The sequence below is a fragment of the Mirounga leonina genome, unplaced genomic scaffold, assembly GCF_011800145.1.
Source record: "Mirounga leonina isolate KUSES-001 unplaced genomic scaffold, KU_Mleo_1.0 Mir_151, whole genome shotgun sequence".
NCBI lineage: Eukaryota > Metazoa > Chordata > Mammalia > Carnivora > Phocidae > Mirounga > Mirounga leonina.
The window spans coordinates 4531591-4558081 of record NW_023270377.1 but is presented as its reverse complement, the minus strand read 5'-3'; the positions used below and the strand labels follow the sequence as shown (position 1 = coordinate 4558081).

Genomic DNA, 26491 nt, shown 5'->3' with positions numbered 1-26491 from the left:
CACTCACCTGCTCGTGAGCACCTTTCCTGCCCTGCCTTCACTTCTCCCTTCGGTCCTCTTCAGTAGAGGCCTCGGAGGAGAAAGGAAGACGAGCTGACACTCTGAGAACACCCGGGCTTCCGTGCCACCCCAGCCCCGGCCCGCAGAGACACCCGTCCCCACTCCTGGGCTGCTGCCATCAGGCGCAGGGAACACAAGCCAGACGGGAGTGGGTACGGTGACCACGGAGAAGACACAGGTGGCTGCACGTGAGCCAGAGGAGTGGAGCCGCCCCTTCTCACCTGCGCAGAAAGCAGTTGGATACGGACGTGAGAAATTCTGTGTTTTATTTAAGTACAATACAAACATCAACAACCACGAGTTATTCACTGCTGCCTGTCTTGTAATCACACTTCCAGATGAGTGACATTTCTCACGTTCTAAGAGTAATCACCTGCCTGGGGGCGATGACCTGCTTCCGTGGGCCCCCAGCACAGGTGCATCGTGGCTCCGCACACAACTCCCCACGTCACACATCACGCTAGCAGGGGACCCCTTCCAGGCAGCCTTCCTGCCAGAGACCGCATTTGAAAACTGACGCTGAGGTTTTCCTTTGCTGGAGGCTGCGGGCGGGGAGGGCTTTGCACAGAAGCACTTCGGGGCCACTCGGGACAGCCGCCGTGTATTCGTGACAACGTGGCTGAGTACGCCTGTCCGTGACCACCCTTGCCTTCTCGCTCTCCCTGCAGAGTCGGGTCCTCCCCGGCCACTCCTGTCAAGCCCATTCCTGAGGTTCCGTGGGCTTGCAGGTCTGCGCCCACGTGGGGGCCGTGGCCTGACCTGCCCAGGGGTGTTGAGCAGCTCACTGGCAGTGCTGGGCCCTGACCCAGGGTCTTCTGCCCCCACGGCCTCCTTCACTGGGCACTGTGTCCATCTTCTCCCCGACACAACCTTGGCCAAGGGGCTCCCGGGCAGCGTTGGCCAGATCGGCCCTGGTTCTCCGTGCGTGGGGCTCTGAACCCAGACGGTCGGCAGCCATGTCCATGCCAGGAGCCACCTGGGAGGCCGCCCGGGGAAATGCAAGTGCAGGAGCGAGTGACCAGAGGAAGGAAGGGGGTGGCAGGCGCTTCCCGAGCGCGCCATAAAAATAATCGCGCTGAGATGCAAGCCAGGGGTCCCGGCGGCCTCCCGGTGGGACGAGGAAGAAGCCCGGGGGTTCGGATGCGCACCCAGCACGCCTCGCCGGCACTATGCCAGAGGCGGTTTTGGCGACAAGCAGTAAGGAGACCTGGAGTATTTCTCTCCCGGACCCTCCCAGCTTATTAAAAGAACTTATAGACATGAAAATACATTAAAGGGGCAAAGCGGAGAGGGCGAGAGAGATTAACAGCCTTTGCTGAATAGAGCCTATTGATGAGACAGGCCTGTGGGCTGCCGCCGGCTCTGAGACAAGGTGCTAGGAACTGAAAAAGGAGGTCAGGCCTGTCCAGAATTTCGAGGGGAAATGGAAATTTGTATTTAAAAATATTACCTGCCCGCGTGCTCCTTCCTCCCTCCTCCTGATCAGGAGCTGTCGTCAGGAAGAGGAGAGCTCCCCTGCAGCCTGCCACCCGGTGGTGGCACCCACACGGAAAGATCCGCTCAAAACGCCGCGGGGCCAGGGGGAGCCGCGCCGAGGGGCAGGCGCGTCCTGGCCGCTGTGTCGTGTCTGGGTGCCACTGCGTCCTGCCGGGGTGCAGCGCGCGCAGGGGAGCGCCCCCCGCCTCCGGGGGTGCTGGTAGGAGGCGGGGTGCCGGGGTGGGAGCCTGCGGGTGCGGGCGCGTCCGTGTGCAAAGCGAAAGTTAGCCGTCAGTCAAGTTTTATCTCTTAATGAGTAGAGACTGCTGAAGTAAGGGTTAGGTAATTGAGTTTATAATTAATTAGCCATAACCCTCATCAGATAAAGCAGTTGCGAAGAATTTTTTTTTTTTTATCTCCTTTCTCTCCCCAGGGCCTGCCCTTCTTTGTCCTTGCGCTGACAGCCAGCACTTATCTCAGGCCGTGGCCGCCCGTGGGGCCCGCCCTCCCCTGGCCAGGGCCGCGGGTGGGCAGCGGGCCGCATTGTGCTGGCGGGCCGCAATCAGCCCAGCTGTCCGGGCCGTGATGAATGAGCGGGGGGAGTCACACAGAGGTGGACTCCAGATCGGCCGATAGCTCGCCGGCTGCCGCTGTTCGGCCGACTTCGGCGCATCTCTGATAGACCTTTGACACCTCCCAACAAAGAGGTTAAAGAAGGTAGAGCTGCAAGAATAGAGGGCTCGCCAGAAAGTTGGGCGACTTACAAAAGACCCCTTAATTTCTATGGCCCGGCAATTCACGCCACAAAGGAAGGAAATCAATGAGAATTTGCCCTCTTTCTTTGAGGAGCCCTTTTTTTTAAATCGCATTTATTGGAGCTTTGCGCGTTTGGGGTACGAGCAGCGATAAACACGGAAGGCATTAAACTCGGGACTGTGTACGGGGGTCTGTCTTCACTGCATTTGACAGACTGCGCGGGGAAGGATACCTCTCTGCCTTCTCTGTTTGAAGATTGGAAATCTTGTGTTTGGACAAGTTAAGTGAGGAATTTTTCACAGAACAAGCCCGTGACCCCCTTACTGCTGATGATACTGAGTCGGAGAAACTTGGGGCTTACAATGCCAACTTCCTTGTGATTTTAGTTGTTTCTTTCTGATTAATCCCCAGGCAGGTCCAGATAAGTCCCTCAACACCCCGGGGTGTGGCAAGTGAGAGGGTGTGACCCTTCTTTTCCTGTCCCTTGTAGACAGTTCAGGAGACAGCCCTCTGTTTCACTGTTAGCAGAACTAGGGATCACTTCTTGAGACCCTGTGACAATTATTTGGGGACTGAGAAGCCAGAATGTTTTACCAGACAATATGACTGAGTAATGATTTTGAATGTTAATGAAAATTTAATCAGACTGAATATATTATTCAACCTCATTTAGGGAGTAAAGTATGATAAGTGCATTTACAAGTGCTGAAATTTATAGAACAAACGAGTTCCCTTTTGTGGGGAAGAAGATGAGAAACCTGCAGACTGATGCACGGTTAATTCAATGGGGAGAGGGCGGTAGGTGGTTCGTGTTGGGTTTGGTTAGAAATGCAGACTCTCTTCATCAGCTCCCAGTATAGAGATGCTGGAAGCTATCCTTGAGCCACACCTCATGACTCCAGTTTTTAAGTGAAGCAGATACGGTGAATCTGCCAGTTCTGTGGAAGAAGGAAAAAGTGTTAGATGCGTAGGCTTGTGGAATGATTGACACCAAGATGTGGAATCCAAATTACTCAGCTGGAGAAAGTGGCACTGCCCTATTGACCAGACTTCTTGGGGTCCCCTCCAGGACACCCAGTGGGAAAACCAGGGATCCAGCCCTGTCAGCTGCTGTCCCAGCTGGGACAGTATAGACCCAGTTCCTTGTTCCAGTCCAAAAGATCAAGAGCACTGCGTACAGGAGCCCATCCGTGGTCCTTCTCGTGGCCCCATGCACAGCACATGGTGCAAAGCAGAGAGCTCCCCCACGTCCTGCCCCGCTCTCATCCCCTCATGGCACGTGAGGCCTGTTCTCAGTGGAGTCAGCCACTGGGAATGTCCCCGCCCTGGGAATGTCCCCTCCCAGCTGGCTGCTCTGCCCTTCCTCACAGAGACGTGCCGACCGTCAGACTCCTTGTTCTGCCTTCAACTGCTGTAGTTGATGCAAGGTGACCAGCCGATTGGGATGCAGCGGGGCCTAGAGACCAGCGGGAACAAGGGCTTTGACCCCGCCAGCCTGATGCCCAGTCCTGCCACTTCCACATATTAGCCACGAGTTAGGGAAGTCCCATCCCCTGTCCGAGCTTCACCTGCATCCTCCATCGACCTGGTGGAATGATGGGCAGTCTCGTGGTGGGGTCTCAAAAATGGCTGCATTCCCCCCTGCCTTACTTTTCCCCCCTTTCCCATCTAAAGTTAATGAAACAAATGACAAGAAGCAATTCTTGAGACACCCTTATGTTTGGAGCCCGTGTTCTGTGAAGCCTCCCTGAGAGTGTAGGTCACTTCCACGGCCAAAGCCCCCGTGGTCAGCTCTCCCCTCGGGATGTGCTCAGCGGGATTGGGTGGCTCAGAGGAGGCCCTGCCTTTCAGTCTTGCTTTCCATGGTCGTCACTTCCAAAATCTCAACCTTCCTTATTTTGATCTAGGGTGGCTAATGGACCCTTCCAACCCTGTGAAGGAAAAGCAGAAAAGGTTTAAAGGGAGAAAAGGTGAAGGTAGCCCTTTGTGGCGTTCTCAGGCCGGCCACCTGGAAGGCTGATGTTGCTTGAAGCTCGTGTTGCTGTTCGTTGGCACTGCACCGGGGTGGGGGGGACGGGTTCTGGCCCCTCGCGGGCAGGTTGCAAAAGGCCTACCTGCAAAACGGTGGCTTGGACGTGTCAAGAATTAATGGCAGTGTGGCAGGCATTCAAATTCAGCCATTAATAGGTTCGATTCAAAAGTAGATGTCACCTGAAATTCTAAATTCTCTTTACTACTCTTCATTTAAATAGCATCAATATGTTTTAGACATAGTTATTAAATCAGTTACAGATTTATCACTCTTCAAACCTACTTCTAAGCTTATTTTATCTCAGATACATATTTTTGAAGCCTTTGAGTTATACTAAATTAAAAATAGAGTGATTCCAGATTTAGATATAAATAAAGTCTGTCTTCTTTTCCTTTAGATTCATTGCCCTGAACTGTGGGTTTCTGCATTGTGAGTACATGTCTGCTCGTACCCCATTCTCTTGCCTCCATAACGCTGGGGCCACCGGGAGAGCTGAGCCTCCTCTCTCAATTCAGGTCTGAGGATGCCCAGCTGAAGTGGAGACGTGGGGTTGTAAATGGACGATCATGCATCTGGGTATGGAGGAGACTTCCTTGACCATCATGCCGTAGAGACATGGGGTTCTTTACTCTTTGGGGGTCTCTTGATGGTTAGAGGATGCTGCATTTCCAGGAAGTCATCCTTGTCTCAGAAGTACCAACGACACTGAGAATTTTCATCTTAATTTAGCATTCCTGAGGCTGTAGCTCCTTCTCTTCGGTTTGTTCGGATCCCCATTGGCTCACGCAGCATTATCATGGTTGTGTGTGTAAGAAAATGCAGCTTACCTGGTGTCAGCAAGGAAGGGGCTTATTGACTCAATGAAGTGGAAGGGCCACCCCAAATAATGGCAACAGGAGGCACCTCTTGGCTCTGATCTTGTGGGGTTTGGGCCCTGCACATTCTCCGTGTGTGAAACCCGGGCACTTGCGGTTCTATACTCGTTCCACATCTAAGCCAGCAGTAGACCCAACCAGAAGTCCCAGAAATGACTCTCTAGTTGTGAGCAGCCCCACGTGGGCCACCTTGTGGCCTAACGCTGACCCAGTCCCTGTGACTTTGGGGATGAAATATGCAGTGGCAAGGCGATGACTTTGATGTAAGACCGCGTGTTGGCCCAGAGTACACAGGCCAAGATGGGAAAGGGTTAACTTTGCACGCAAAGTTGGATACCTACAGCCATGTGAATTCGGGGTAGGGTGCAGGACAGCCACCAAAAAATGTCCCCTGCCCAGAGTTACCACCAAAACATCAAAACATAAGGTAGTGCTGCCTGCCTGAGGCTGAACCCTGAAGACCGTTTGCTAAGGGTCAGCTCATGAGCTTTGGCATCTGAGAATCCGCTTGGTCTCTGCAGTCTGGTTGGGCATCATCAGTGCCTGAGAGGACATGGCTGTAGGTAAGCAGAGAAATACACAAGCTCAGTCGTACCTTATTTAATGGGCCCAGATTTATGTGGGAGCCAGGCATTCCTAGTGGCGTGCCGTCATTGGGAGCCCCCCAGATTCTGACTCAGCGGTCAGTAGCTCACTGGAAAGGCAGTATGTTCACGGGAATCTGCTCTTTGGAGCCTTCCCGAGCATCACAAGGAGACCTCAAGACACGGTGTCCTTCCCCCCCGCTCCCCACCCTCCTGGGTTGCCCAGAGCACATCCTTTGAGGAGCATGCACCCTTCTTACCGACATTTCTTTTCAAACAGAAACAACAACAGACCTTGTGTTTCTCCACGCATGCACCCTGCACGAAGGACACCGAAGAGCACCATGTCGGTTTGCCTGCTAGCTTTCAGATAGCAGCAAACACAAGGTCGGTTAGTGATAAAGAAAGACGAATAGACAAGCATTTTCTATGTATGTCTGTAACTGATTTCCAGGAACTCAGCACGGAAGTCATTTGGGAATCAATTGAGTATAAAGACAGGTTTTCCAGTTAAAAGCACTGAAGAACCCAGAAGTCTGCTGAAGTTCCTCCTGAAATACGCCTTTTGATCTGTGCCCCTGTGCATGTTTTTGTTAGACTGTTTGAATGCGTTAGGTGAGTGTAGGTGCGGCCGGGCCCCACTGCTGCCTGGGTGACCTCAGGGGTTTTCACTGACGAGGTGCATGGCTGTTCAGGCTTACCTTTGGCTTTGCCATTTGGGGCAAGTGTTGTGTCTCTTCGGCTAAGACCTTTAACTTTGTATAAGTTCAAACTGAATATAACTCAGGTTCTATAGCAATCTTTAACAAATTCTGTCATCAACATGACTATGGAAAGGAAACTTAGTAGGGCAGAAAAGATCATAATTCACTTACTTTTTCTTCAGCTGGTAAGCACATAACAACTGTTCATTGGCTCCGATGCATGTTATCCAGCATTTTGGTAGCAGTTCAGAAATAGAAAGATACTGCTATAGAATATGAACATAGCATTTTTGGAGAAACGTATTTATCTAACTTTATAGCTGCCAAGTTCTAGAGGGCTTTTCACCAACAAAAAGTGTTTTTCCTTATAAAACATAAGGCTTGTTATTTCTTTTTCAAAAGACATCAAGCCCTCAAGTTGGAAGATTGACACTCAGAATATATCCATCTACTTGATTTTATTTAAGATAGAGTAATTTAGAAGGGAATTATTTTAAAACTATACAAAATTTAGAAAGCAGACCTTTCGAGGAGTTCTTAAGACTCCTACCCCAGAGACGCTACAAAGTAATGAATTGGAATTATTTCACAGTGAATTATATTTTGTGTTCACAATCATATGTGCTCATTACGTGATGTGTACTTCCCCTTTGTCAAACGTTATAACATATCCATCTACCGTGAAAGGTCCATATAACATGAAAGGTGGTTTCCTTCCATGCCTATGAAATTGATGAGCTGATGAGCCGGGAGAGACTTACTCATATTTTAATGCCAACAGTAGCAGTCCTCACACCCAGAGAACAGGGGCATCAAAGTTGGTGGTAGCAAGGAGTATTTGCCGCTGTAATTGACAAATAATACCCCTCATAAATACTGCCAGTCTTTTCAATTAGTTTTCATCTAAAATTCGGGCCACAAAATGATGGCCTGTCAACTGACAATGAATGGCAAAAATTAATAAATTGTCTTCTAAATAGAATGGACACTTAAGAAAAATCGGGCAGCCAATTTAGCACAGCATGAAGCGAGGGGGACCTTTTGTACTGATGCTGGGTGCTAATGTCGTCTCCATCTTTATTAATGGCGCTCGGCGGCGGCTGACAGCTTTGTTGCTACTGGCAACTTTCTTCATTAAAATTAAAGCCAGCATCAAATTCCATTAGCCGTACTCTGGGCACCTTGCATTTTCTTATACATACTGTTTCTTTTATTAACTCCCTGTCCACCCATGAGAAGTTTCAAAAGAAGTTAAATGGGAGGAGTTATTTGCCAAGGCCAAGGAACCATTCTGTGTCCCCAGGAAAGAGTGGCTGTTTTATTAGAGCCTGCATCCTGAAACCTACAAACCCCCCGTTTTTTGTTCCCCCTTCTTTTAAAATGGGAGCACATTACCTCGAAACACAAACTTCTTGGGGTCTGCCAGGCTTTCAGATAGGAACAGCCTATTCTAGTTTCTGACTTTTTCCCCCCCCAGCACGTTTTTTTTTTTTTTTTTTTTGTAAGTTCTGGCATCCGTTTCCACTATATTTCCGTAGCTGACTGTGCATTGACACAATAGGAGGTTGACGCTTGGAGAGACTTGCATTTGTCACGAATGCCTTAGAGTTATTTTCCCCAAAGGCATTACTTTTATCTGTAGAACAAATTTCAACCTTTGAAGGAAAAAAAAACCAAGCTTTGCTGAACAAGTTCTCAACTATTGTCTGAAAAGCTGTTGCCTGCCCTTCACAGCGCTGCAAGCAGTTCAAAAGCCTGAAATGCCTCCGCCCCGGAGCGTCGCCTCTTCGGGCAGCAAGAAGTCACAAACAGCTCGGGTTCTAGGACAGCACGGGTCTTGCCTGCGCACTGACGCCGTCCACCACCACCGAGCAGAGGTCGTGTGGCTGCTGTGGACGGCTCTCGGGAAGGCACTGGGCTGGGATCACCAACCACACAGGTCAACTTCCCCTCTCCAACCAGCGTCCTAATTGCTTTCTCAGGCCCTGAGTCATGCTAAGCTGAGGGGCTCAGCCTGCCTCTGCATTGTTCTCCTCCTCCTCCTCCTCCTCCTTTCAACTTGTACCTTACACTGAAAGAAACCCCAGATACTCCTTAAAACAACAGAGTTAAGTGCCAGGCAACAAAGGAAAAGGCATTATGCTAGAAACCCTGCACTCAGAAAAACAACTGATCTCTGAGCATCCTGGCACAGGAGGCAAAAAGGAAGCCATAGTTTTGAGCTCTGCTGGAAGTCATTGCCTACACAGAGCTTTCTGCATTCCCTCAACTGCGTCTTAACTGACTTGAAACCATGGATTGCAATTACTTTCCCCCCCCCACCTCAAGGAGAAATATATAAGAGTTAACATTTTCTGATTGCACAGGTGTCCAGTCACCACTGTCTCCTTGTACCCTCTCCTCTCCCATCATAGACAAATATTAGCAGTATCTAGGGTAGTGTTAAATAAATGAGAATCCCAGCAGGCAAAGCATCCTGTCTTATTCTCAATTTTGGATATTCTTTGTTAATGTAAGAAGTGACTGAGACTCCAGACAGTTTATAATTAAAGACTGGATGCATTTTTGCTTTGCAGAGAGGTGGTGATTGTTGCAATCTGTTTTTTTCTAGTAAATATTTCTGACATTTTAATAGTGAAGCGAATCAATCAGGTGATTAATTGCAGGAAGGCTCCACTAGCCAGTCTTTTTGAATCATCTTAAAAATTTAAAGGAAGAGCAACATGTCAGATAATGTTTCAATTAGTTGCATTTAAAAAAAAAAGTATTCATTAAAGATTGTATTGTTTGCTAAAATGTAGATGTGCGATGATTTAATATTGTTGATGGGCCTATGAAAGGAACAGTACCAAATCTCTGTATATGTGTACAGCCATCTGCAACTCCAAGGGCTATTCTCCCACTGCAGACCCCCCTCCCCAATATCTGAACCCTGCAAGGAAACAATTGTTACTTGATGACTGAACCCACTAATATGTTACAGTAAATGGGGCATGAAATACAACACTTTATATATAGTATATACTAAGTGATTCTTATATTGAAACAACAAGGCCATTTTTAACTTGCTGACACAATGTTTGCAGTGTTTCATCATTAAATTGTCCTGATTAACAATCAACTTCTATAGTGGGACCAATAGAGTAATTTTTTTTAATGTGATGAATCAGATTTGTTGAACACGACTTTATCCTCTTTTATATTTTAAATTTTTTTTTTTTTTTTTTTTTTTTAGATTTTATTTCTTTATTTGACAGAGAGAGAGCACAAGCAGGGGGAGAGGCAGAGGCAGAGGGAGAAGCAGACTCCCTGCTGAGCAGGGAGCCTGACATGGGGCTCAATCCCAGGACCCTGGAATCATGACCCAAGCCGAAGGCAGCCGCTTAACCAACTGAGCCACCCAGGCGCCCCTGTATTTTAAATTTTGACATTTGAGGACTTGGGAGTGAAATAAGGTTTCGTTTGTTTTACGTGGACATTTCCATAGCTGCGTTTTTGACCACTGCTGAGAAATTTTATCCAGACTCTTTATATTGATAAGCTGTCCTAAGCACCATTCGATTTTACTCCTTAATTTGAGAATGTGTTCCTTGTTGATGGCAAAACAGTCCCATCTTTCTCAAGGCCTCTAAGTTGGAGCAGAGAAGACAATCGTGGAGGATGTTTGGTAGACAAGAACTTCATCCAAGTTCTCCCACATTCAACATCACGTCTGTCACCTGCATACACTGCGTATAATCGGCAGGGTAGCCTCTGCCTGTGCTTGGGGTGTGCATGCTGACGGCTCTCTTCCCTCTCCTTGGTTCCAGATACCACACACGCCAGCTAGTTGTTGTCTGTAAAAAGACCCACTGGTGTCCCCTGTGGGCAGCTGGGGGCCTGGTAGGAACACCGGTTCTTACTCACCAAGGGAATGCTTCTACGAATGACCCTTTACCTTCTTTATGCATATCTGTATTCATAAGCACGTATATCCATATCCATTTTATTACAGTTTCCAGCAACCTGACGTTTCCTCAAATGAAAATGGTTGGGAAGACTTTGGAATCGTAGAATAATTCTACCTGACATCTTTGCCATATCACAACTTAAAATGGGCCTTTTGGGGGAAGAGGGCCATTTTGAACCCTGCCCTGTTCTTTGCTTGAACTCAGGCAAAAGACCAAGAGCATGGATGCCCCCTTCAGCTCAGACTATGGGGCGCCTGGGTGGCTCAGTCAGTTTAAGCATCCGACTCTTGATTTCAGCTCAGGTCGTGATCTTAGGGCCCTGGGATTGAGCCCCGCGTTGGGCTCTTCTCTCAGCAGGGAGTCAGCTTGAGATTCTCCCTCTCCCTCTGACCCTCCCCAATGCTTGCACACACTCTCTCTCTCTCAAAAAAAAATAAAATCTTTAAAAAGAGAGAAAATAAAGGAAACGACCACTGTAGTGTCTTCAGACCACCAGGGACCCTGCTGTCCCGCGTGTTTGCTGATAGTTCCACGCACACACAACCCCAGAACAGGACACTGACTAGATCCGCTTTGTTTTTCCAGAAGCACAGTCTCATTGTTTTTTTAAATGAGTGTGTGATGGTATTCAGTTTCCAGGAAATTAAGTAGCAGTGATGGTGGTGGTCATCGTTGTTGTTCTTGGGTCAGTAGTCGCAGCGGAAGGAAGGATCTGTGCTGCTCAGATGCCCGTGGGCTATTTCTGCAGACCAGGGACCGCCTGGGTCTCCTCTTCTGTCCGGCTCTCACGTGTAGTAGAGGCTGGCTGGCGGGCTGTGCTAAGACAGCTTCGAGGCTCTCACGGCCAGTGCTGTCGGCTGTCAGTTTAGGGGAGGGAAGAGGGAGCCCATTTGCCAAGTGTTTGCCATGCCTGTTTAAGTACTGGCCTAAAATTGAAACTTGGCTGTTTGCACCAACCTTTCTCTTATCCTAACCAGGGAGAGGGTGAGTAATCGTTCTTTCCCTGGATTTCTCCAGTAGAAACTCTATTCCAGGCTTGAACTGCCTTCCTCTGCCCATACCTTCATTTCCGTAACAAATAGATGAATCCTGAGGACCAGGTCCCGGATAGCGTTTCTCTGTGTACGTCCCCCCATATCCAGAGTCACGGTTTACATTTACAATATGTGCAGTGAGACTGTTTGTGTTGATTTGGGCTCTGCTGAGATCTCTGACTGAACATCATTCAAATCAGTTTTTCCATGTAGCATGGGGCATATGCATGTGGTTACAATAATAGGACTGGAGCCCTCCAGATGACACAGATCAGATTTGGGTTTCACTCCTCACTGGTCTTGTCGCCCTGCTCAGTTACTAACTTTTGGAAGCTTTTATCATTCACGGCAGTGGTTATAACCACTCCACTGTTTTGTTCATTCATTCAACAGGCGTTTTTGGATCATTTGTTCTTTGCCAGGTTATAGGAAACAGAAATGGGCAAGATAAGAATGGTCTCTGCCATGGATCAGCCGGTGAAGCAGAAGCTAGGGAGCCAGACGGGGCAGGAATGGGCACGGCCTGCACGGCATCATCAGACAAACAGAACGGGATCCACCGGTCCAGTTTCAACTCTTAGTTTTCTTCTGGTAGCCACATTAAGAAAGGGAGGGAAAAAGAAGTGAAATGAATTTTAATTTGTTGTTTCAGCAAGTGTATCTAAAAATGTATCCGTATCAACGTGTAATCCGCATAGAAAGTTCTCTTCTCTTCCTGAGCTTTCGGAAGTGTTTACAGTTGGAACAGCACATCTGAGAACTGACCCCGGGCGGAATCGGCAGTGGTGACGTGGGGCGCGAGGGGGCACCCCCCCAGAGCGAGGGGGCACGAAGTGGGCGGGGCGGCACCAGCTGAGGAAGTGGGGAGGCAGAGTGAGGCAGGTGGTCTGGGCTCGGGGGGCACTCAGGCACACGAGCGAGCACGCTGGCGGGGAGCTCTGGTCTCAAGTGTCAGCGGGTTGCGATCGCTCTACCTGTGGGGCACCAGCTAGTGCTGTCCGCGGTGGGGTAAGATTTTACAGGGCAAGAGTGTAACTGGTAGAGAAACCAGCTCCGAGGGTGGCAGCCTTAAAGAGTCAAGCGGGCGAGCAAGGGGCAGGAACACAGGAGAGAAACTTGGAGCAAGAACAGGAGCATTTCAAGGAGAACATGTTTCCAGGTGTCGGTGGGGGGAGAAAAGACAGGTCTCCCAGGCAGAAGACTCCCAAATAGCTTCTGTAGACGTGAAATCTTCTCCACAGCTTACCTGAGCGTTGGACTCTTACTCGATCCGACTTCAGCACACAAGCCTGGCACTCTGAGGCACTTTAATGAACAGTTGCCGGGGGCCCGTGTGGCGTCTTCGGTGACGATGGGCTCAGGGATCGTTTACCTGAACAGAGAAGCAGCTGCAGGTTTCTTATTATTGCTTATACAGGGGTTCCTCTCTGCCGCGTGCCTGAGTCACCGTGCAGGGGCACGGACCCGGTTTTGTGCAATGCCCGTCCACCCTGGCAGGAAGCGATGGGGCCCCTACGACCCCAGCCTCACTCTGACCGCCTGGACACCTGGACGCGCTGGCTCCCTGGGCAGGCGATTGAGTTCGGGTTCATTTCGTGTTGCTAGAGGAGAACCCTCCCAGCGGCGCGGAGCCCTTTGCAGATGGTGGTGTGCCAGCCCCCAGGGCTGGCCGGGCGGGAGGGGAGGTCGCCGCCAAGGAGGAGCCCCGAGGAGCCCCGCGTCCCGGTCCGTGTCGGGGGGCCTCCCACAGGGGTGTCACCCCGCAGACATTAAGTACAGATACTGTCACCCCTGCTGCTGAACACCCGGTGACAGAAGGGGCAGGATGAAAGGCAAGAAAAACGAGGTGCTCAAGAGATGATATTAACCGGAAAAATCAAGACGGGATCTGTCAGTCTGGGTGGAAAAACATTTCTTTCTTGGCGTCCTCTGCTTGTCTTTGGCCGAAGGAAGTGTTTCTCTGTAAGTGGCCCAACATGGAGCAGCTTCGGTGGGTTTTTCTGCACGCGTGTTTAGAATTCATTCAGTTCTCGTCGGGACTTAATGATTCCAGGCCGAGCCAACGGGAAGCGGAAATCTCCGTGGCCTTCCTGCCTGCCCACACGGTGGCGGAAGGGGTGAGAAACCCAACAAACTTTTCTCCCTTCGCCATCATTGTTCTCGGGCTTGTTACTCAGTGGACACGGTATTAAATCGGATTCTGTGTCCATCATTATTAAAATGTGAAGTGTGTCGGTCACAAAGCATACATTTCGGGGCAGTTAGCTGAATAATTCCTTTCTTTATTATCCCAAATTACTGCTGAGCTCTGGAGAGGGGACCGGTTTAGCCAATTATTGCCATTTGAGCTGGATTTGTGGGTGATTAGCTCCTGGTCGAATCCAGTCCCGGCCGGCGCTTTGAAGCCCGTGCCGTGTGATTTTCTCAGCAGTGAGGTAGGAATAGACGCGGCTAATGACAGCAAGGTCGCGCGGGTGAGCTGACCTGTGTGTGGCGCAGGTTTGGGTTTCGCAAATAGGGCATCCACAATAGCAAGTGTGGCACTAACCCTGCCGTGCATAATCGGGGCTTTCTAGGATTGTCGGAGATGCTGACAGCTCAATTAAAGTGTAACCCTTTGTACCCTACAGCCTGGCAGAATAACAGAAATATTACTAACCAGAGAGGGGAGGGGGCCACGAGGGAGCCGGGGAAAGATCCAGAATCGGCTCCTCGGCCCCCTCCCCCACTCCCTCCCGGCACAGAACAAGCTGGGAGAAAAGCCTCCATTTGCGGTATAATAGATCCTCTGGAGGAGGGAGAGGGAGACAAATATTACTTAAAAAAAAAAAAGAATTCAGTTAAGCTGGGGACCGGGGGGTGGGGGGGGGCTCCCTGTTGTTTCTGTGAAAACACTTTAAACTGGGAAGAAAGTTAAGACGGTCTGATTGTGGCCGAGCTCACATGTGCTGAGCTCAAATTGGTCCGGCCTCTTCTGCCAAAGCTTACATCCAAGCATCACGTTGGTGAATTTGCCGCAAGTTTTCCATTTGAGGAGGAGCTGGGGAAACCAGTTAATTGGGATTATTACTTCCTCGCGCACAGTGAATGATTACGTTATTGATTTACTGCTTACACTTAAGAGCGTTTTTTACACCTTGAACGACAAGCCGTTCTGACCCACGGTGTGTCTGTAGTCTTGGTCATTTTTGTCACACTTGGTTTTTTTTTCTCTTAAACCCTGTAACATGGGATTCGCTCATCCAGATTTGACTCGATGGCATTTTAATTGAGTGGCAAGATGCTACTCCTTCCCCATGGTTTTTGTTTTTTGGGGTTTTTTTCTTTTATTTCATTTATTTCTTTGATAGAGCACAAGTAGGGGGAGCAGCAGGCTGAGGGAGAGGGAGAAGCAGGCTCCCCGCCAAGCGGGGAGCCCGATATGGGACTTGATCCCAGGACCCGGGATCATGACCTGAGCCGAAGGCAGATGTTTAACAACTGAGCCACCCAGGTGCCCCTCCTTCCCCATGTTTTAATTTTGGTTTTAGGTTTTTGATGGAGCGCTTGCATATTTGGAGATATTTTAGTACGAGGAATGGCTCTACATTAGGGTAATTATTATCGGGACTAACCATGCACCAGGTACTGATAAGGGAATCTGGGAGCCCAAGCCAGCCTGGACAGCCCAGCCCCCCACCCCCCACAGAATTCCCAGTCCCGGATGGAGATGACCCATGTGTCCCCTTGGGGACTGGGCGTTCGAGGTGCCTGATAGACCCTCAGGGAAGGACATCCAGTTGGGACTGAAAAGTGAGACTCCCTGAGTAGGGAGGTGACCGCTGCAAGGACAGGTGTGACCAGGGGCCCGTGGGGCACTGTGCCCTCTGCTGTGGGGTGTGCTGGCGGGGAAGAGAGCTTCTCAGCCCTGCAGCAGCTCCCAGCCTAGGCGCACGCTCACACGCCACCGCGTTCATCTGCTGGGGCTGCCAAGACCAGGTGCTGAGGACCTGGTGCCTCCGACAACAACTTTATTTCCTCACAGTTCTGGAGACCAGAATCCGAGATCAAGGTGTCCTCAGGGTGGTTTTCCTCAGAGGCCTGTCTCCTTGGCGTGGGGATGGTGCCTTCTCTTTGTCTCCCCATGGCCTTGTCTCTGTGTCTGTCTGTGTCCTCACTCCCTCTTCTCACAAGGACACCAGTCAGATTGGGAGAGGGCCCGTCTCACGGCCCCATTTAACCTTACTCACCTCTTTAAAGACCTGTCTGCACATGCAGTCCTATCGTGAAGCATGGGGGCCAGGATTTCCACATTCGAATTTGAGGAGGACATAATTCCACCCCCAACAGCCAGTATCTAAAGGTCTGGATGATGCTTGTTTCAGGAGAGGTTATGGAAGCCTGGAGCCCACAGCCCTGCTGCTCAGGGCTGAAGGGTAGGGGTGTTCACCGGGATGGCAGGGAGGAAGGGGACGATTCGAGCAGGGCATTCCAGGGAGATAGAATAGAATTTGCACTTTTAAATAAAATTGATGTCTGCTGGGCTGCTTTTGCAGTTTCCTCTCCTGGAGCTGGGCTCCACACCCACTTTCTGTAAAGGGCCCCGTAGCAAGCACTTTGGGCTTCCCTGCAACTCCTGAGCTCAGCCAGTGCAGGGTGGAGGCGGCAATGCTTATGAGTGAGAGTAGCTGCATTCCCAGTAGACCTTATTTACAAGAGGCAGAAGGTTAGATTTGGCCCCTAGGCCAGCCCCAGTCCTGTGGGATTCCCAGCACCAACGGTCCATATTCAAGTGCACTGGACGGGACATCATGTGTCAGCGATGGAGGGCCGTGGGGGCGAGGCCTGTGCAGACTTGACCCCCACAAGAGGTGTTGCAGTGTGTCCCTTGCCACTCACGCGAGTCCAGGTGCGCTCCTGGGAAGTGTGCATTTGTTGTTCACAAGGGAGAGCTTAGCGTGGGGGGAGAGCTGGGGCAGGACGGGTAGTTTTCGTTCTGGAAGAGCAGGACATTAGGAGGGACAACAGGGAGCCTGTGACATGGGAAAAGACTGTCCCTGCTCCTGGTACCACCCCTTTGCATTCCCCAGTTTCTAATGATGAGCTTCTGTCACCTTCCACCCACATAAACATGCTTTTCTAGGTGCTTTTTTGTGGGTTTTTTTTTGGGGGGGGGGTTCGTTGTTTTGTTTTGTTTTTGTCAGCTCCATACCCAACGTGGGGCTCGATCTCACGACCCCAAGATCAAGAGTTGCATGCTCTACCACCTGAGCCAGCCAGGCGCCCCTCTAGGTGGGTTTTTTTTTTTTTTTTTAAGTAAACCACAAGTTTTAATACATGTCACAGGAAAAATCTTGATTAGAATAAAAGTAATAAACACAAATGTGAAGACTGATCGGAGTTCATACTCTTTGGATCTCTGTTAAAGATGCCACCATTTCGCCACAATGTTTTAGAAATACCTGGATACTTTAACTGCTGTAATGAGAATCTGTTCCAAACTATGAAGACTGTGAATCATAAAACACGGAGGAACCGTAACAGGTGTTTATTACAGAACCAAAGAAGTACTCAAACATCGCTTTTTTTTTTTTAGAAGTATAGAGACACTGAACCTCGCTGAGCTTGTGTGGATTTGTTTAAGCCATGGAAAAACTTGTTTTTAAACTCCAGTGCAGCGGGGTACGTTCAGTCCTGTGCGCGCACGGCCTCGGGCCACTGTCCGAGCCGATGAGAGATGCTCCCTCAGGAGCAAAGGTGGTCTGATCGTCACGTGGAGCAGCCTGCCGCCGCTGGCTGGTACCCCCTCGCTACAGAGGACCGTGGCCATTAAATGTCCCCCTGGGTCGCGATGAACTCCGTGCTGGCAGACAACACTGCCGCTCGGTCCCACAAACTCAAAACAAAGACTGATTGGCCTGGTTAAGACCCCCAGTCTCTAATGCAGTCAGTAAATCTTTGTTGGTAAATAATTGCTATCGAGCAGAGTTTTAATATAAATTTATGAGTGGTGTTTTATCACAGCTTGGGGCTGCAGCAAGCACTGAGTGATGAATTTCAGATAGCACTTACATGCGTTACATTAACTTTGTGAGTTATTTAAAGCTTGTACACTTAACATTGCTTTTGGCTTTCTGTGACCTCTTGGGACTCAGCAGAGAATACACACGACTAATAAAGAGATTGCAGCCAAAAGACAATTCTCCCCTTTGCTCCACCACAGGAAAAGTTCCTTGAGCAAAAAAAGCAGGAAGCGCCTGCTTGAAATCCTGTTCTTCTGGTTGTAGATCATTAAAATCGCAGTCTTTCTGATGCACCAGTAAATTAACTAGGTGGTAGCAATTAGATCAACATGTGCCATTTCCAAGTAAGATCAGAGGAACATAGGAGAGGTCACAAAGCCCTTCTGTTTCTTACTATGCAAACAAGTAAAAGATCTCAAAGCTTTAAAATTGGTCTGGAGGGCAAAGTGATTCACGGGTATAGACCCGTCACCCCTGGCTCGTCCTGCTGCGCTGGTTACCTGTTGCTGGTAATTACCCCCAATCACAGTGATTTAAAACCATCCCATTTTATTTCTCATGAGTCCGAAGGTCAGGCATTTCGGCCAGGCATCATGGAGACATCTCTGCCCCACAGAAGCCTTCCAGGGCTGGGGCAGCCAGGATCCTTCCTTCAGTCCTGCCTTCAGTGCCTTGACAGACGTGGCTCAGACTCCTGGGTGTCGAGCCAGCAGCTCAGTGGCCATCCCGTAGCTGGCACCGGGGCTGTCCTCCACGTAGCCTTGGGGTCTCCCTCTTCACAGTCTCCCCAGCAGGAGAGTCAGAATCCTCATGAGGCCACTGAGGGCTCCTAGGGGCAGAAAAACAGGAGCTGTCGGACTTTTACCTTAGCTAGAGCGGGCCCAGCCTCGTCTCCACCACATTCTGTGGGCTAAATGGGTTCAGAAGGCCCCCAGGGACCACATAGGAGCAGATTTTTTTTGAGGGTAATCTTTGGAGACTAGCTACTTCAGTCTGCCCTCGCACATGCAAAGCACCCTCCCCCTGCCCTCGGATTCTCAAAGTGTCATCCCATGGTGGCATCCAGCTCAGGCTTTGGAAGCCCGGGATTGTCATCTGCATCAGGTGCATGTGGATGAGCCTCCTTGGATGTGATCCTTGCCACCTGAAGACCAGGGGACTCCAGAGACGAGTCACCTGACACACACACATGCACACACACGAGACAGAACCCTTCAGCCGGAAAGGGGGGTGTGCAGCCTGTAGCAGTTACTAGTCTAGTCCATAGCAGCTCCAAACCCAGCCAGGCACATGTTGCTAATCACCCTGCTCAGGGCACAGGGCGGGGAGGGGGTGTTCTCTCCCCAGGACACCCTCCTGCGCCCGGGGCTCTGCTGTCTCAGCCGACCTTCCTTTTCCCTAAGAAGTGGCCTGGTTTTGCAGCTGTGTGGCTCCCTCAGCCTGCTTCCTGCTGGTCTTAGTTTGAGGGTCAGAGGCCTCTTTCCATTTTAGACTTGCGCTGCGCCTTTTAGTCCAACAGAATACAATTCCTTTAAAACCCTTGTGGGTGTCCTTTGTATCAAATGGTAATTTATTCCATTAGACAAAAGCCAACCCACAGGTCCTTGTCTCTGGTCCACACATGCTCTCTAATTGGAAGGGTCCGTGAGGCCGTGCCTTAAATCTTTGAGTTCTCAAGACGAGGGTCCAAATGCTGCAACCTTGCTGGGTCCTCATTCTGAGATCACATCTCCTGGCATCCCCTGGATTGGATCTTTGTTCTGAGGCCAGTTCTTACCCTGAGTTTTCTGCTGGCAGGAGAAGCTGGGAATGAGAAACGATTTTTCTTATGTTGGTGTTTAAACTGGGAATATTTTCTCTAATTCTGCTGAAAAGCTGAACATCCCTGATTCCCCCCCACCCCCCACCCCTTAAGAGCCAGTAGCACGGTGAGCGTTCTGCTCGGAAATCTCCTCTCCCGGGCTCCCCAGGCCAGCCGGCTGTGCCTCACGTTCCCGCAGACAGCAGGTCGGCTGATGGCTCTGCCCTTGCTCCGCTGGGGCGCCCTTTGTCCAAACCCAGGTAGCGTCTTCCTCCCTGTCCTTCTTGCCTCCTTCAACAGCTGTTCAGGTCCTGCAGCCTCAGCCAGCTGCCTGGTGCCAAGCCAGTGGCACGGGTCTGCGGATTTTATTACTGCAGCATAGGGTGCTAATTCTGAGTTTCTTATCTGTCACTGCCTTGAGGATCTATCTACTTAATCTACTTAGTGATTTCTGAAAACAGTCACTGTTTCTCGTGCTTCGGTGGCTCAGGACCACAGACAGAGCACAGCATGGCTTCTCGCTCAGACCTCCCCAAAGCACAGAAGCTGCCAAATCTTAACATTTAAACTCCATGTAGATAGCATCCCTTCCACTGCTTCTGTTGGTTCAAGTGAGCCAGAGGCATCTCCAAGTCCGCGTGTGATGATTTCCACGGGGGCACGAATCCCTAGAGGCGGGGTGCACGGGCAGCCATCCCTGGGGACCAGCTGCCGTGCTGGCTGTGTGGGGGAAGTTACGTAAACTCTCGGTGCCTCAGTGGCCTCACCTGCAAAATGGGGATAATCGTAGTAACTGCTTACGTTGGGTTGTGAGCTCTCTGTGGGTTAATAGTTGTAAGGCTCTTAGAGCAGTGAGCCCAATACTGTTTTGAAACGGAAAATTTTTAAAAAATAGATGCATAAGCCACTTATGAGTTAAATAAAACCCTAACCACAGTGATGTCCACACTGTGGTAGCTGGTCAGTGAGAAGCGGTCTGAAGCGAGAGATTGTTTTCGTGTGTACAGAGGTGGTATCTGAAAGATAGACAAAGTATGCGTTGTGACATCCACCCTCACAGTTTCGCCCTGGGTAACACAGAATCAAAGAGACTTAGGATCATAAGGCCCATTTGCACCCGCTGACGGGAACTGCCCGCCCATGTGTGTCTCTGGCAGGGAGCCTTCCGGCCTCTCTCATCCTCTGGCAAGCGGGACCATGACTTCATGGCCTTTAAAAGCTGAAAATGAACTGTTTCCAGATTTTCCATTTTCTTGGTCCTTAAGTAGACAGTGTGTAAGTTCGGGATGGCAGAAGCATCGTAGATGAAGTCCGAGGGGCTCAGCCTGATGCAGCGAGGGGCTGCCAGGACACTAGGCTTCTCATGGCACTGATAGAAGTCTGTCCCAAAGGGGCACAGTGGGTTTTCTCTCCTTCTTGAGCATGTTGGGGGACTCTGTTCAGAGGGGGGCCCCACCGTGGCAGAGCAATTGGGACCTTGTACTTCTGGAAGAGTCTGGGACTAAGAAGGGGCTCCTGATATGTAACCACGTGGTGGGATGTCTCACTGGGGCTTTGTGGTAGCTCCTCGGTTCCTCCCAATGAGGGCACATTAGAGGGGGCCTCCTCTCTCCGTGTGGCTCCAGAATTACGACCCAGGCTCATCCTCACCCCTCTGGCAGCAGACCACTGCTCCCGCAGCTCCAGCTGTCCAGACCCAGGGGCTCCCTGGCATATGGCTGCCCAGGCAGGACTAGGTGACTCTGGGCACGAATCGTGAAAAAATGCTAGTCTAGCAGAGTCGGGACTGAGTGGTTTAAGCTCTGGGGTCTTTTTATTTTTTTTTTAAAGATTTTATTTATTTATTCATGAGAGACAGAGAGAGAGGCAGAAGCAGAGGGAGAAACAGACACCCACTGAGCAGGGAGCTGGACGCGGGACTCGATCCCAGGACCCTGGGGTCGTGACCTGAGCTGAAGGCAGACGCTTAACCGACTGAGCCACCCAGGCATCCCCTGGGTTCTTTTTAGACTCTCAAACCCCCTGGTTCTCACTTGGTACAAACACTCTGAAAAAAAATCAGTTTTTTGAATGAACTTCAGCAAAAAAAGAAAAAGAAACTAAAAGAGAACACGTTTTTAATCCGCAGAAGCTGTTTGCTGAGTCTTGTCATTTGTCATCTGATTGAGCGTCTGATTACAGAACTTCACCTCGTGGCTGCTTCGGCTTCTCATTGGGGCTCATGCGTCTCTTCACGATGCCTCTGAGGATATGGGCTCTTTTATCAGTCACGGAGCGGCGGGTGCAGCTGGCGGGCCCTAACTTGGGTGCCGCGCCAAGGCGGGGAGCAGGGCAGCCGAGCGGCTCCATCGGCACAGAAATCTTGGGTGGTTGGGTAATGAACCCAGCGGGGACCCGGGCCAGAGAGCAGAGGCATGGCTCCTAGGACGCCGGGGTGTTCTTCAGCCCTGCTGACTTGTACAGCATTTGAATCATAATCAGAGATTATCCTGCAAGGTGAACCATAGACTTTATTTAAGATTGTCAAGATTTGGACATTCAGTTTTCCCAGCACCAAGATAAGTCAGCCTATTTCAGTTCCCCGACAATGTCATCTCCTCTCGTTGCCTCCTGGTTGGACTGTTTCCCTCTATCTCCTTAGGAGTGAGTCCTGACAGCCCCCACTGGGGAGAGGATAATTGTGCATATGGGATTTGCTCGTGAAAGTACCCACAGTCTAGCCAGGAGCTGTGTAGGGCCAACTGCATGGAGCCCCAGGGCTGGGTGAGGGTGCAGCCTGCATTTTTGTCTGAGTGCAGACGGACAAAGCTTTCTGAGGCCTGGAGCAGCTCTCAGCTACCGGTGACACCAAGGTGACCCCTGGCCCCTGGGTATTGTTGGAATTCCATCTGAAATGGATGGTGGAAAATGAGCCCACAGGAGAACATCTGTGAAGTTTTGTTAAGCTAAGTTTAAAAATCTTAGAAATCTGCCAGAGAGGGAAATGTTACGATTTTAAGTGATCACTTATTTACTGTTGAATCACCAGCAGTGACGGCCCCTCTCCCTAGTTCTTACTCTGCAGGGGGACCTCAGATCACCTGGGTTTGTAACCAGCATTTTCCTCTGGGCCTGCCTGACTCTGTTGGTCTCCGTGCCATATTTGGTTTAGATTGTTTTTTCTTAGGTTCTCAGAAATCAAGGTATGTTGAGTAATGGCCGTGTGTTTTCTTCGTGTAATAAGAACATGCAAAGGGATGACCTTCCAAAGGTTCACTTGTGAGTTTCTTCAACCTTAGAAATATTTTCCCCCAGAAACATTTCAGGGGTTGAGTCAGGCTTCCCAGCTGGCTCGTCATCCGTTATATGCGTGAAAATTGGTGTAGAAAGCAGTATTGTCATGGTATTTGGAACTTGAACCTAATTATCCCCAAAGTGCTTCCTTTCTCTTAGCTCGTGTTGTGGTTCCTGGGGGACAGCAGAATTAGGAGTTCAGACGAAGCTCTACAAGTTCACGAGGACACACACGGGCACCTCTGCTTCTGTAACACTCTTTCTCACACTCAGAACTTAGCTCGGCCTCGGCCCGGGTGCACTAACTAGCGTGCATTCTTCTTGTGCCTTCTCAGTCATCCTTACCATCCTGTGAGTTTCTAAACGGGCAGTGAGAGGAAGAACAAGAACAGGCCAGGAGATGCTTTGCTTCCCCTTGTTTCCTGAGGGCGTGGAGCCTCCCTCCACCCTCCAGGGAAGGAAAACCCCAAGTCAAGGCTGAGCTCAGTGCCGGCCATGGGTTTCCACCCCAGGAAAGCAAGGAGGCGATGTGGGAGGTTTGCTGGGAATGAGTAGTTCAAGCAGGAGTAAGCTCCCACCCGGTGTCAAGGGAAGCCGGGGTCCAACATGCTCAAGCGAGCGGGTTTCAAATGCTGAGTGGTTTTCAAGAAGCCCCAACACGGTTCCATTGAAGATGGGTCACATTATCCACGATTTGTCTGTTAGATGCTGTTACTAAATTTACAAATGGAATTTCACGTTCAGTAAATTAAAAATCCGGAATGAAAAACTGTGAAGCAAAATGCTCTTATTTGTAAATACCAGGAGTTTCAGTGTTCAGTTACTGAGTGGTTTTTAGAAAAGGAAATTTAGGTTTCCTTTATTAGAGCGTCATACCTTTAGTTCCAGGTGCTTGCTCAGTTAAAGGAAAGGTACGTGGCGCGTCATGGAGGCTGGCGTATTGCATTTGTCGAACCAACAGCACATCGTTCAGTCCAAACACACACACACGGAAATTGGTGGAATGTATACGTTACGCATAAAATAGAAGAGAAAAGCCGAATTACCAAGCTAAAAAAAAGTGTGATTTCCATTTTACAATGACAAGAGAAAAATGAACATTTAAAATTTCTTGAATTACCTATGTGCCTACTTTTTAAGAAAACTTACGGCAGGCTTTATAATTTGTATTTACGAATGAATATGTGGCTCCTTTTCCCTCCTAGGGCATGCTGCTGAAGCGGAGCGGCAAATCGCTGAACAAGGAGTGGAAAAAGAAATACGTCACCCTGTGTGACAATGGCGTGCTGACGTACCACCCAAGTTTACATGTGAGTGTGGCCCTGTACACAGGTGACAGGCCCGGAGCTCAGCTCCCACGCTGTGTGTGGCGGGGGTGGGGGTCCTAAGAGCATCAGGCCTCTCGTCTCTGAGGTTAAAGTAGTCTTGGGTCTCCTCCATCACGAGATAAATCATTCGCCCCTCACTCTCCGTCAGACCACGTGTCTCTCCCTTCCCCTCCCTGACACCCATTTCTGGTTCTCTAATTCTGCAAGGACTTACAATAAAGGGAACAGATGAAGTAAAATTTTCAATGAAAGTAAAAAGACAAGAGCAGGTAGCAAAAGAAAAAGAAAGTGAGCATATACCTGAGAATCTAGAACAAAATCTGAACAATTACATCAGAACCCAGGACTCCGCTCTGAGCAGCTGAGAAAAACAGGAAAGTTAAAAGCAGTTGGTGACTCAGCTTTTATTGTCAGATAAGAACACAAATCGTTCGTAAGGTAAGAGAAGCTTCTCTGCATGTGTTCATAAAATGAGATATATTGGTGATTTATAGAAGGTAGATTTAAGAGCGGAATTAATTTTATTTTGGGGGAAAATGCAGACATTGTACCCATCGTGAGTTGTCTTAGGAAGTAAAATCTGAAAATGGGGTGTTAATGACAGTTCTCTAACAACACATTCCATGGATCTTGCTTGATATTTATTGGTCTTGATGTACGTAAGGGTATAGATTAGAATATATAGTGTTAGCTGCTCATCTGATTGTATTACTGTGGTAAGCTTTTAACTTAAAGATGTTTAAGTACTTTAAAAATTACAGTTAGGAACAAGAAGTTACACATAAGGATATTGAAGAAAAATCATTCCCACAGGACCACCTGTGGAACAGGACTGATAGCATTTTGGGGTGTGTGCTCCCAGCCATTTCTGAGAGTAGGTGCTTTTTCCTCCCACGAGCACGGGGTCAGCCCGTGCTCGCTGTCTGTGCCCACTTCCCTAGATGATGACAGGTCACGTGCACCTGCCCGTGCCCAAGAATACGCTTGTGCGCCGCCATTGTTAATGGTTTTGTAACACTCATCGTGCAGATATGCCCTGATTGGTGTAACAGTGTCTCCAAAATGGACGTTTCTCAAATAAATTTACTTTGAATTATTTTTAATGTTTTAAGTCACTAATCAGTGTCCTCTGTTGACATCCCTGTGCCCTCCTCCATTTCCCTGGGACTGATTCCTAGCAGTCGCTTCCGGAGTTGAAGAGTGCTTGTGCGCTCATGGCTTTGGATATATTTGCCGGATTCCTGAAAAGAGTGTATCGGTTTTTATCCGCCGGCAACATGCCAGAGGGCTTAATTCCCATGAGCATTCACCTTCAGAGTAACGTATCTATCATTTTCCGATATAACAGGTAACAAGTGGTATTGTTACTGTTTCATTTGCTTCCTGGGGCGAATTGCCCTTCTTCTCTGCGTCCTGCAGCGATGGCCTTCCCCTTCAGAACCGTGTTACAACACAAGTGTTTCATTAGGCATCCCTGACTTGTTTCTGATGTTGATGGGAATGCCTCCCATGCTTTACCAGGAAGTAGACTTCTGCGATGTCAGTTCTACAGTGTACTGAGAAAACTTCTCTGTGCTTGGTTTATTTTGGCTGACTTGGGAATAGAGTCAGGTTGCTTCTCCAGGAGGCCTGCCTGTGGATGTTCCCACGTCATCTGCAGCCACGGACAGCCTCCATCAGGACGCCGAAGCAGGGCTGGCTCTCCGGTGGGTTCTCTCCCCAGCCCTGCCCCATCAGCTGCCCTCTTGCTGGCTCACATCCTCTTAAAACCACGTCAGGGAACACAGGTCGGATTATTGACCCCATTGCTTTGTGTTGTGCAGAGAGAGGTTGTTTAGAGAGAGAAGTGTAATCAAAATACTCTTCTTGCTAGGACTCACTGACCAGGAAAAAATGGGGTCCAACTGATGAGCATTTCGGACCACCTTACACTCACCTGGTAAGCCCAGGCTTGATCAGAGAGATGTCTGCTGCTTCTTGCCAAGGGGAAAAGGTGTGACATCAGTATGTCCCAGAAAGTTCCCATAGGAGGGGTAATGCCACTTACTTCCCATCCCAGCCCCTCAATTAATAGAATCACAGTCAGTTCTTCGAAAATTCTCCCACATGGGCTTCTTCTTGTGATGCCCCTCAGTGCTTGCCAGTTCCTTTACACACACACACGTATGCATGGATATTGTTTGAGTACACAAAAGGAGCACAGCAGGGCTTTGCTATATAATTATATAGCAGGCAAGAGCCAATATCATTTTAAAGTGCTTTTCAATGAATGACAGTCTCTTATTGATGCAGGTATACCCCTCCCTAAAGGAGTGGTGTAATGTAGGGATGGATTTTAATTACTAGAGCACGGAGAGATGGCATGGCCTTCACTGTAATCCTCCTTTGACTTTATTTCCACAACCAAGCTTTGGATGGAAGTTTGGAGAAGAAGTGAGTTCCAGGTATGTGTTCTCTTCCAAGTTGATAGAGAGCTACAGATCCCTAACCTCGGAGTTAGTCTGGCATTCTTTGGCTCAAAATGGGAAGACACGTCAAAGGGATGCCCATGGGCAGAGTCCAGACTTATCTTAGTACAAATTCGGGAGCATACAAATGTGTTATAAATTCAAGCCT

The 26491-nt window shown here is 49.4% G+C and overlaps 1 protein-coding gene across 9 annotated transcripts in view; it reads left to right on the top strand.

The window, feature by feature from the left end:
• AGAP1 (ArfGAP with GTPase domain, ankyrin repeat and PH domain 1) overlaps positions 1-26491 on the top strand; it is a 524731-nt gene that overhangs the window by 299556 nt on the left and 198684 nt on the right. For 8 of the 9 annotated variants that reach the window (XM_035006807.1, XM_035006806.1, XM_035006805.1 and 5 more), the window contains one exon: positions 23753-23857. In XM_035006807.1, the coding sequence (XP_034862698.1) occupies positions 23753-23857 (105 nt within the window). Of the gene's footprint in view, positions 1-1969; positions 5533-23752; positions 23858-26491 lie in introns of those variants that run through there. The other variant, XM_035006808.1, reaches the window with a different exon arrangement.